The sequence below is a fragment of the Gambusia affinis genome, linkage group LG13, assembly GCF_019740435.1.
Source record: "Gambusia affinis linkage group LG13, SWU_Gaff_1.0, whole genome shotgun sequence".
In the NCBI taxonomy this organism is placed as follows: domain Eukaryota; kingdom Metazoa; phylum Chordata; class Actinopteri; order Cyprinodontiformes; family Poeciliidae; genus Gambusia; species Gambusia affinis.
In genome coordinates this window covers 5,372,017-5,384,027 of record NC_057880.1, presented here as the reverse complement: position 1 = coordinate 5,384,027, position 12,011 = coordinate 5,372,017, and the positions used below count along the sequence as shown (strand labels likewise).

General features: G+C 37.9%; 1 protein-coding gene across 10 annotated transcripts in view; it reads right to left on the bottom strand.

Annotated features, from left to right (window-relative positions):
* Positions 1 to 12,011, bottom strand: part of LOC122842434 (mitogen-activated protein kinase kinase kinase kinase 3-like) — a 52,638-nt gene that overhangs the window by 21,378 nt on the left and 19,249 nt on the right. For 6 of the 10 annotated variants that reach the window (XM_044136287.1, XM_044136288.1, XM_044136292.1 and 3 more), the window contains exons 9-17: positions 11,808 to 11,939; positions 10,852 to 10,914; positions 10,620 to 10,701; positions 9,384 to 9,500; positions 6,470 to 6,548; positions 6,312 to 6,370; positions 3,757 to 3,819; positions 674 to 726; positions 433 to 471 (exon numbers count right to left, since the gene is read on the bottom strand). In XM_044136287.1, the coding sequence (XP_043992222.1) occupies positions 433 to 471; positions 674 to 726; positions 3,757 to 3,819; positions 6,312 to 6,370; positions 6,470 to 6,548; positions 9,384 to 9,500; positions 10,620 to 10,701; positions 10,852 to 10,914; positions 11,808 to 11,939 (687 nt within the window). The remainder of the gene's footprint in view (positions 1 to 432; positions 472 to 673; positions 727 to 3,756; positions 3,820 to 6,311; positions 6,371 to 6,469; positions 6,549 to 9,383; positions 9,501 to 10,619; positions 10,702 to 10,851; positions 10,915 to 11,807; positions 11,940 to 12,011) is intronic. The other 4 variants (XM_044136289.1, XM_044136296.1, XM_044136291.1 and 1 more) reach the window with 1 other exon arrangement.

Below are 12,011 nucleotides of genomic sequence, written 5' to 3'. Positions count from 1 at the left end.
TAACAATTATCATTTAAGCGCATAAGAATTTCTCCAAGGACTTGTCAGTATGTTTTGGTAGAATTAAGTCACACATCTCTGAATGTGTGACTCATTGCATGTAACCGAATGTGTGTGTGCGTGTGTGTGTGTGTGTGTGTGTGTGTGAGCCATGCTCTCTGCAGGAAGCTCCTAAGAAATCCAGCATTTTCCAGTCGCAGCATAAAGCAAGCCACAGTAGAAAACAAACAAACAAGAGAAGCAGAACCTGGAACGTGAGAGCTGTGACAGCACTGCAGTCATTATTATGTCGGCATTAGTTGCATGTGATTGGCACCGTTAGTCCTGCTGTTAAATGATTCGCCGATGAGTGAAGGCGGTTAAAATACACACTCGCAGTTCAACACGTCAGTCCAAGCAGATGTGGAAAAAGAGAAAAAGGCTCGGACTCACCTCTGCTGGAGTTCCTCCTCGACGGACTTCAGAAGGCTTCTGTTTAAGATGCAGACAGACATAAGTGGGTTTTACACAAAATTGTTCCAAAATTAACACTGACGAAGCGTTAATTTTGGAACAAAGTATAGTCCACACTTCCTAATCTTGATATTTTTGACTAGTCTATTGATTGAACACTAACACATGCATAACAGAGGGAGAAAGGAGCAAAGCTGGAGATTTAAAATCATCTACTTACTTGTTTCCTCCCAGAAAACTTGGTGAATCCTGGCCATACTCCAACTGCAAGTCCTAAAAGACAAAGAAATAACATTGGTATTGTAGTCCTTTATATCATATGCAATTGTTTCTTTATGACATCAATAGAAGAACAATTTTTTCTGAGCAAGGAACTAAATAAATACCACCTTGGAATTTTATATTTTATAGATTTAATCCACTAATCCTAGAGTTTCAGAAAAGTTTTCCCTCGGAAAATAGAAAACACTAATTATCTTATCAATATCCAATATATACTAAATTAATTGCATAAAAAAAGAAATATAAAATGTAATTTAAACTGTAAGGATTAATTTTAATATGCAAAACATAGACAGCAGGCGTTTACAGAAAAGTGGGATTAATGTTTTCCATTATTTTACAATCATTACTAGTAAAATATCTCTACTGTTTTCTGAATTTTTATTTATTATTATATATTATTTATTATTCCTACAGAAGAAAAATAACTAACATATCCTGGAAGCTTGAAAACTGAGTTTGTGTAACTTTGGTATGATGTGCTTATAAATTTCTATGCCACTTTCTGTATTTTTCAGTCAAGATTACACTTATTGATATCAACAAAAATGTGAATAAGTAACTATGGTAACTACAGAAATAGAGTAACCAAAACTCTTTGATTAGTCCAAATAATTTTGCCAGAGTCAAAACCACATTTAAACGTAACACTTAAAGTCGTCACTCTTTTGATTTGAAATAAAGGTCACTTAAAAAATAATATCTTGTATAATTTAACCATATTTGGTCACAAAACGTCTGTTTTCAAATAATCCTGAGGTGGACAAATTGAGATAGCTAAAAGCTGAAATATACTCCAGCCTTTTTTGTTGATTATCTGAAGCTAAAGCTAATTTCTTTAATTTTGTCTTAAGACACCAATTGGACAGGAATTGAGAGAAGGTTAGAACTGTTTCATAAAAATACTGTTTTTATTATTATTATTTTTAGTTTTAATTATGTACGTCAATTTATATTTGAAAAAAAGTCATAGTCCAGATTCAGGACCAACTTAAAACTACTTTAAAGCGTTCTGGTTATGGTTAGGTCCATTAAGTTTTATTAGTAAGACTCTTTAATACCAGAGAGTGAAAGTACTGATGGATCAGGAAGCTGTTATTAATGAGACTCAACATATTTACTTTTATATTCTGTTTTAAAACACCTCCATCAGCTGCCTTATATTTAGATTAACTCAATATAAATCAGAAGCAGGGCTTAGGATCTGTTACATAAAGCCACAGACAGAGCATTGCTGTGTTGCAGGAACATTTTACAAGACAAAGAGAATTAAGCATGCAACAGGAAAGTACACGTACTGAAAAATAAAATAAAATAAAAAAATGGAAAAAAACAAAAAATCAGAGGTTCCGTGCTTGTGGTCAACTACAGCAGGTCAGAAGTTAGAAAACAAAATTCAAGTTAGAACAGAGAAGATGAGAGTCTGTGAAGAAAAAGATCAGATATGCTGGGAAAAAAAATCAAAATAAAAAAATAAAAAAACAATGGCACAATGCAGCAAACACTCAAGAGTTTCAGCACATGTACAGTGTGAGACTGATGCCAGATCGTTTCACAGTTCCAGCTCTGTGTTCGACTGGGACCGCTAAACCTTCCTCTGTACATTTGTATGTTTGTCACGGTGTGCATTTCATATACAGCATAACAAGAGAACAACAATGAACAACAGTGATAATCATGTGACAGTAACACCTGAAGCACCAGTTAGTGAAGCGGAAAGTCGGAAAAGAGGTGAAGAGAGAGAAACACGGAGGGACCAGAAGAGATGACCAACATCGTGAGGATGGACGTCCAGAGCCTTGCAAACATCTTCATACTTATTGAACTTTCACAGAGTATTTCATCCAACAACTTCAACGTATTCAATGTGTTTCATTGGGATTTTTTTTTTTTTTTGTGACAGATTAACGCACAGAAGAAAAATTATCATCAAACATTTTTTACAGGAAAATTTGGATGACGTGGCAGACGTTTTTGGCCCAACTTTACTATAATGACCCAAAATAAAACCCGGTGAAAACGTCTCTGTTGTTCTGAGACGGCCTCAAATGTTTCTTAGAGAACATTAGACAGCAAAGTGGCGATAGACCAAGGTTTACAGCAGATAAATCCTTAAATCGTGAATCCATACTGGAACTTTTGAAAACATTTCACAGAGCCTCGTTTAATCCTTCTGAATAGAGAAGGAGTGAGGAATATCTCTAAACTATGCACAATATACTGACAATAACATCGCGTCGGCAGATATTAGTCATTTTTAACATGTCACATGACCAAATATGGCACAGGATTGTGGGGAGTTTACCTGCAGCAGAGGTGAAGTCGAAAAAATAGTGAGATATAACATTGATAAATATCAGCAATTGTCTTTTTCATATCGGTGCATCTCTATTCTAAACCTCTGAAAACAAGGCTCTCCAAAGACGCCGCTGAGAGGTCTGGCTATTATGAGAGAGTGGCAAGATGACAGCCATTGTCCAAAGACAGCCTGAGAAACTTGTTTAGTTTGTTACAAGCCACATTCATGATCAAATAACCCCCAAATTGAACAGCCCAACCACATCATAAAAAACTGTGGTTGTCGCACAGACAAAATCCATTTGAGAAACTTGCTATTTGCAGAAATCTGAAAATACTGCGTTATTTTTCTTCCTCTCCATAATTTTGTACCTTTGTGTTGCATATCAGAAAAAAAAAAAAAAAAAAAAGCCTCGTTGAAGTTTTTGGCTGCAACATGAATGAATATGTGAAAAAGTTCAAGAGGAGAGACTAGTTTTGCAAGGCACTGTAAATATATTTGAAACATTGTGCAGCTAAAAGTGAACAAAAAGAGAGAGACAACAGCGGCTCAGAGAGCAGAAACTGGAAACATAAGGACAAAGACCTTTTCTTTTCATAAGAGATTATGAAGAACAAGAGGGAACGTACGAAAGAGGTGTAAACTATGAGGAGGAAAAAATAAGCCAGCTAGTATGTAGATAGACGGATGACGAATAATGGGAGAGACAGAGGGAGTACTACCAGATTAGATCTCGCGGTATAGTAGAGCTCCTCAACACAGTCCAGATAGGGCTCAGAATCACACTGGTCAGCAAGACAGAGCGAGAGAGACCTCAGTTAATACATTAACCTGAACTTATATAGATAACAGAGAGGAAACGAGGCACAGAGGTGAGAAGGAGGATGAATGAGTGAAAAGATTAAGTCTAAAAAACCAGAGCTATAAAGACAGAGGAGGAACAGGTGGGGTGATTAAAGTCAACAGAGGAGAAGGGGAAAAAAAATAATAGAGGAGGATGTTATTTAATAACCAGAAAACCCAAAAGGAAAGAATCAATAACATTCAATTAAGGAATACAATCTTATATGTTTTGTATTTTTTAAAAAGACTGTAAACACATCCATTTATAACTCAAAAAGGATAAAAAGCAACTGTCTGTAATCAACTATACTCATATCAGTCATGAATCTTATGACTTTTCTTTATTAAGGTTACTAAGAGCTAAACAACAACAACAAAAAACAAACAAAAAAGCAGGAATGGGTCATGATTCTATCTGATAGCATAAGGTCTGCTATGACTAATGTTTGACTATATTGTGTTAAAATGGGACTGAACTGGATGCATGTATCTGGATCTTAATCTGATTGGATAACAGTGCAGAATTTGAATGAACCGACAAGTGAACCAATTGGATTCTCTGTAGTTAGAAGTGAATGGAGCAGGTTTGTTTTACATGGAGCATTTAAATGGCGGCCATTATCAACTGGTGCTATGTAAAAATTGCTTCAGTGTTTCATTGTGCTGTCGATTTGGTCTATAAAGAGAAGTTATCAATTGTTAGAATAATGAGGTAATGGTTCATCGACTCTACTGTGAAACAAGTCGGCTGAGTGAATGGACATCAGAAAGGTGAAAGTTTGTGATGATGAAGAAAAAGCTGAAAACAAAATGTGTTACAAGTTTCAAAAATAGATTTGAAACTGAAAAGAAAATGAATACATTTGCGTGAATGTGGCGCTAGATACAATGTGGTATTATTTAAATAAAATGTATGGATGAAGCTGCACAGAGGAAAAAGAAAGGCAGGGATTTGACTTAATTGTAGTTGGACTAGAACAGAGACGATAAAGGGAAAGGAAGATATGAAAGGTGAAAATGTGGAAGCAAAGTGTCTTGTGTGTGAAAGCTGCCTCATCCCATTTGCTTTCCAAAAGCAGAATTCAAAAGCACCAACCATTTCAGGTAGTCTAAAAACAGCAGATGGAGACAGAAGGTATTATGGTGTGTTTCATGTTCCTCCTCAAAATTGTCAAACCCAAATGTGTGGTTTAATGCAGAAATGTTCTTTAGCGCCAGAGAAATGCACCATTTCATTTGCCTACAGGACAGACTGTTGATTTTTTTTTTTTTTAGCTTCAATGCTTCAAAGCAGCAATTAAAGTTGTAAACAGTCACATTTAAGGCTAGCAATGGGCCATGTCCTTTTTTTCCATCTTAGAAATGAAACACTCTTTAGGTGTGATGTTAAATCTGAATCAGAATTGTGGGTTTTTCAGAAAATACAACATAGCAATGAACTCAGACTATTAGTTTCTATGTGTTACTGTTTCAAAATCCCTTGGATGAAGAAATTCACATCGACTTCAAACTAACATGAGTAAACTTTGGGTGTTTAAATCTCCTCCTAATGTGCAAAACACTTTTCACCCAGGCAACTAACCTTGCTTACAAATTAAGTACATTGACTGAGTAATCATATCTACTTACGATCCAACTGTACTTAATTACTAAGCTTACTAACATTCCCTGCCATCTAACCTTACTTGCCAATGAAGTAACACTTACCAATTTACTTGAAAACTTTAGTTATTAATCTTACTTACCACCTAAGCTTATTTACTAACCATATTTGCTCATGAACTAAACTTACTTATCAAACTTCACTTAATTCAGTTTGTTAATATAGCACCAATTCACAACAAATGTTGTCTCAAGGCAAAAAAAAAATATGTTCAATTCAATCACACATACGTTTGATAATTTACTCATTTGCTTATGAGCTTTATCAACTTGTTTTAGCTACATACCTACTAACTAATGCTATAAACCTTACATTACTTACTCACTTTACATTTTTACACTACTTCGCCCACGAACTTTGCATTCACATTCACTGTAATTGCTTACTAACCTAACTAGCTATACACATTTTCAAATATTACTGACTACCTTTACTATTATCTGCTTTTCCTAAACTAACTTAAAAACTGATATTGTTTACATGCTGATCTCATTTATCTTACTTGCTTGTCAACCAACCTTACTTACTAATCTTCCTAAAGAACCAACTGACCTTACATGAACCAAATCAAAAGAGTCTCAAGCGGGAAAGATCAGAGACTATTGACAACAATGTATTTTATAAGAAATAACAGGTCACATACGGTTCCCTGTGGAGTGACAGAAACGAGTGCTTCGTATTACGAGGTTAGAAACAACAATGCAGGTGCAATTCAAACCACAGAGTCCCGTTCACATGCAGACAAACATAAAGCCACGCCTCATTACTCACCGGCTCGTGATGAGGTTCTGTCTCCTTTCTCAGAAGAGGATCAAACTTCACTTGTCCGACTGTGAAGGGACAATGGAGGAAGACAGGGAATATGAGTTTGGCAGACGGACATGAAATGAGAGAGGGGGGAAAAATGAAGACAGTGCGCTCTGACTTACGGTTTATCTCGGACAGGGTCTTTCCTTCCCTCGTGCTCCTGCTGGTGGAGCGGATCCGATGAGGAACCGAGACCGGAGACTAAAAGTAAAGAGCAGAGAAGTTCAAATGTTAGATATGACGTATATATTTTAACGAAAAAGCCCTAATCCTTCTGCCATTTCCTGTGGCGCAGCATTCAAAGACACTGCAAAAACAACTAGCCACTGCTTTTGGCCAGAGACCAAAAACATAGCAACCGAGTCACTGAAAAACAAATCTGTCTGCACTGGTGGCATCAAAACCTTTAGGAGTCTTAAAGGCCCAAGAAATGTAAGTTTTTTGTTTTTTTTGTTTTCACAATACCACAGAGAAGCATATCAATAATTTTAAGGCTTATTTCCCCTCCCAACCTCCAAGAATTGAAATAAAAACAAATTTTATTTAATTTGACATCCTATCTTGAGTGTTTAATCTCAGGAAGTTTTTTGTTTTTTTCATAGAAAAGCTAAACACACCACAAACTCATGCCATGCCTGATCAAGAGGTGGAGCTCTCAATCCAAGAATGAAAATAATTATCGTCATCAAGTAGATTTGTCAATATTAAATCCATTCTCATTCTCAGTCCCTTGAGAGTGGTTAGAAACTTCAACAGGAAATGTGAGATGAAGATGGCTTCCTAACCTGAGATATAATTTTTTCTGCATCCTTTAAGATGCAGGTGAACATGGAGATCCATAAACTTTATCACACAAACGTCTTTAAATTTTTCATACTTTGTCAAATTACAACCATAGACTCTCATAGTTTTTTAATGGGATTTTATGATAAAGCAACAGAAAACAGTGTATAATTACTAAGTGGAAAGAAAAATAATAAATATATATATTTTTTTATGGTAATACATATAAAATATGGAGATAATTTGTATTTGGCCCCCCTTTACTCTGAAACGCAAATAAAATCAAGTGCAACCAAAAATCACCTAACTTATACATAGAATTAAGATGTGTGCTACAATCTCAATACAGGATTAACATTTTGTCCTCTTCTAGTTGAATGCTGTTGTGTTCACCTGACACTGAGTACACCAGCCCCACAGTACAATATGGTGATGGCAGCAACATGGATTGGAGATACTTTTTTTCCCCCCCAACAAGGACAGGGAAACGCTAAACATCCATTACAGCAAACGCTACACCTGATTGGCTTAAATCAGGGGTGGGCAACTTCAGGCCTGGAGGGCCGGTCTCCTGCAACTTTTACATGCGTCTCTACTTCAACGCACTCGAGTCTAATAACGAGGTCATTAGCAGGACTCTGGAGAACTTGACTGCACGTAGGAGGTGATTCAGCTGTTGGATTCAAGTGTGTTGGACCGGGGAGAGTCGAAGAGTTGCAGGACACTGGGCCTCCAGGACCAGGATTGCCCACCCCCTGGCTTAAATCAAAGCATAATCATGTGTAAGGACGGCCAAGTCAAAGTCCAGACCTAAACCAAACTGGGAATCTGTGGCAAAATTTGAAAATTGAGATTCACACACAATGTGGAAAAGCTGGTAGAGATGTACACCAAAATAAACAATTTCTACAAAATATATTCAGACAGAGGTTGGATACAAATTCAAGGGAAACTTTAATGATGTTTAGATCTTAAAAGATGTTTTTTAAATTATTATTTTTCCTTCCACTTCACAGTAGCACAGTTTACTTATCTTTAGTTCGTCACATAAAAACCCACTAAAATACACTGAGCTGTGTGATCGTCACAACAAAATGAGAAAAACGATTTGAGAGTTTTGGCTTTGCAAGGCATAAAATCTCGCAAATGTTTATTTATTTATTTTTTTTGTATTTTGCATAGATTTCTGTCAAAGGTTGGAGTTGTACATATAAGACAAGTGTCTTATTCTAAATTCTAATTTCTTCTAATTGTGTCCATAAGAAATCAGTTTAGAGAACTAGAACATGTGAAGCTTTGGAAGCTGTCTTCATCATCTTCATCTCAGCTGCTGTTCTCACAGACCTGGGATGAATTACAGATGTTTCCTTAGAGATGTTACACATACAAGATCCATAAAAGAGCTGCCAGAAAAATCTCACTGATGTGGCCATGGTTAGATTGTGGCAATTTCTTTCCAGAAAAACTAAAACATGGCTTTAAGAAATTCATCAAATCAAACCATAAGTTAATAAAAGATTAAAAAGACTAACATACAGACCAGAAAAGGTAGTCAATCAGCTGACGCTCAAATCAGCACAAAAAACAACAAAAAAAACATGACTGCTTAGAGTAATTATGCAGCTGCATGGGTAATCCATGAATGCGTCACATGCCAGAGCCGAACTCCATGACAACACCAGGATTCAGAGGAAAGAATGGAAATTCTCGACTGTGTTCAGTCGCTGCTGTGGTTCTAATTCAGAAGCATTTTCAAAGAACAGACAGCTTGTGTTAGAAAGACATCACTGCAGCCGAAACGAGTACCTTCCTACGGGCCGCGAAGCGGGGTGCGCGTCGAGCACCGGGGCTTATGGGGAGGAAATGACCTCTGTATTTAAACTAAATGGGAGGAAGGAGGCGGGGATGGGGAAAACAGGAGAAAAATGGAGGAGAGAGGAAAAGTGAGGTAAAAGAGAAAGGAAAGAGAAGAGTGCCAAAATGCAAAAGAATAGAGAAACAGGGGAGAAGGAGGAAAAGCAAAGAATGAGTCACATAAACAAGGGTGGAAAAAAAAGAAGAGCATGAGGAAAGAGGATATGATGGCTGGGGATCAGTGAATAGCCAGCTGAGGAGACATGAGGACATGTTTTAAGAAAGGGAGGAAAGAAGCAAAATCCAGCAAATCACAATCACTTCCTTACTGATCTGCTTCTTATACTTGGCAGCACTTTAGTTTTCAAACAGACGGGACCCCAGAAGGTGAAAGGTTACCTCGGGCTCAGGCTCATCGTCATCGAAGTCGTTGTACGTGCTGTGGTCGGGGTTGTTGGACTTGTCCAGCAGCTCGATCGCAAGCGTCCTGCTGAGAGGCTGGGAGACGAACGGGTGCTGGAGGAGAGACAGGAGGTGGAGGTCAGTTGAGGGTGTCCAATAGATTCAGTTCAATTTAGGGGGGGAAAGAAACTGAAACATTTCTTGCATTTTCAGCTGCGGTTGGCTTTCACTCTGCAATGTATCAAACAATCTAAAGTCGATCCTCAAGGGCCGGCATCCTGCATGTTTTAGTTCTCTCCCTGCTGGTAATAACCTTTTCAGCATGTCAGTGTTCTTAGACCTTCTAATGAGCCATAATTTGATCCAAGTGTGTTAAACCTGGGCGAGAACTAAAATATGCAGGATGCCGGCCCTCCAGGATGCCAGTTTGGGCACCACTGATCTAAACCCTTTGAAAAACCTGTTCCACCTCCTCGCCTGCACTGCTGAAGGAAACGACAGAAACACCTCTAAACTTAACAGAGCTGATGTGACTGCAGGGAGTTCTGGGTAAATACAACCAAATCAAATATGTGTGTTTAGCACTAAGTGGGAGAAATAATTAGTGGTCGACCTAAATCCTATAATCTCTAAAGGCTGGCACCACTCCACTTTTGTTTACATTTTGCGAAGAAGGAAGTTGCACTAATGTCTGGTTTTCCTGTCGTTTCCTTCAGTGGTTCTTGGTGCAGCGCCCCCTCAGGCTAAAGAGGGGGTGAACAGGTTTAAAAAAGGTTTTGGATCGTTTGACACAGTGCAGCGTGAAAGTGAACTGCAGCACCTGAAAATGCAACGACTGTTGCAATTTTGGTTCCCAATCAAACCGAGTTAACAGGACTATCGGGTGTGAAAACAGCACAAAACGTTCTTAAGCTTTTCACAGAATCAAATTCAAGCACTTTAAGCATTTCCCAGGGGAGTTTCTAAGATTATAACACATGTAAAGAATAGTATATCAGTAATTTAATAGGTTCATAAAGCAACCAGTAAATGCAGTGATGTTTTTTCAATTATTGTGATATATCGGATATATTTCAGTGTAGAAATTTTAACCTAAAATACATCAAAACTTGATTTCATGACATTTAGACAGGACGAGGATTCTCCTACAACTGCAACTGATGTAAAGTCTTACAAATAGCATCCCAGGTTATTTTCTTTAAAGAAGTGAAACTATCTTGTTTCATTTCCCACCTGCAGCAGTTTCTCAGCCGTAGGCCTCTTCTTTGGGTTCTTGGTAAGAGCTAGTTTCACAAAATGATGGAAGTTATTCGTCCTGTTTGTAAAGACCAGAGAACAAGACAAACGGAAACAGAACAAAGAGTTAAACTTTTGACCCTCAAATAGCTCATACCATGGCTCTGATGAAAACGCCAACAGCTTCTTTGATAAACATGAAGATGATAAAGAAGTCAGTGACGCTCACCACTTGAGTTTATCTTTCAACTTCGGAGGCTGGAAGTTACTCTTGGTCATCAAGAACAGAGCCCTGGATGAGACGAAGAGGGAAATAAATGATACTCATGGAATTATGCACAGTAGTTGTCTTGAATTGTACCAAAAAAATTTTTTTAAAAAAATCATAGAAAAAAGGAAAAAAATCACTTTCTTAAAACAGATTTAAAGCAATATTCCAATCTTGACCAGATCTTAAGTTTTGATCAGTGTTTTAATTTGAAAAGAAGAGTGAGGGTCCATTCATGATCCGCTATAATCAAACTCTAGTTTCGCTCATGTTGCTTTGCGGAGGTGTGAATGAGCAATCGAACTCGGATGCGGGCCGGATGTGAACTCTGCCGCGGTTAGAATGCGTATGTGAACGCCAAGCAGACCAGGGACCACTTCAAAAGCAGAAAGTGGACCAAGTCGCAGTGGATTCTGGGTGAATATAATCAAAACTAACGCGAGAGTCTATTGTTAGAGGGTCAAATGACTTGTGCTCTTTTGCCAAAGACAGCTACTAAAATCTGACGCTACTCCATCTTTGTTTAGATTTTCCAAGGAGGAAGTTGCACTCATGTCTTCTTTGAAGGCTTTCATTTTGTTTCCTGCAGTAGATTTTGGTGCAGCGCCCTCACAGGCAAGGAAGAAGAGGAGAACAAGTTTTCCAATTAGTTGGAATCGTTTGACAGAGTGCAGCGGCTGAAAATCTAACAAATATTACAATTTTGGTCCCTCGTCACACTTGAGTCGAGGTGTGAAATCACCCTTCAAGAACAATCTAAACAAGACATAATATTCTAATCATCCAAACAACTACAGCTCTTATTTTAGTTCAGTATGTTCTAATATTGTTTCACAGAGAACAAGAAGACACAGCCATCACTACAGCAGTGTGTCAATGATAAACTTGTACACACACACACACACACACAGCTTTACCTCATCGGGTGCAGGTCAAACATGGGCGGCTGTAGTTCTGCCAGCTCAATTGCAGTGATGCCCACTGCCCAGATGTCACACAGCTGATTGTAGCCCCCCTTCCTTTCCACTGCTGCCACCTCCGGAGCCATCCTACATTAAGAGAGAAACCCAAGGTGGAAGATGAAAGGATACCGACATAGAAGCTAAATATAATTCCCTTTT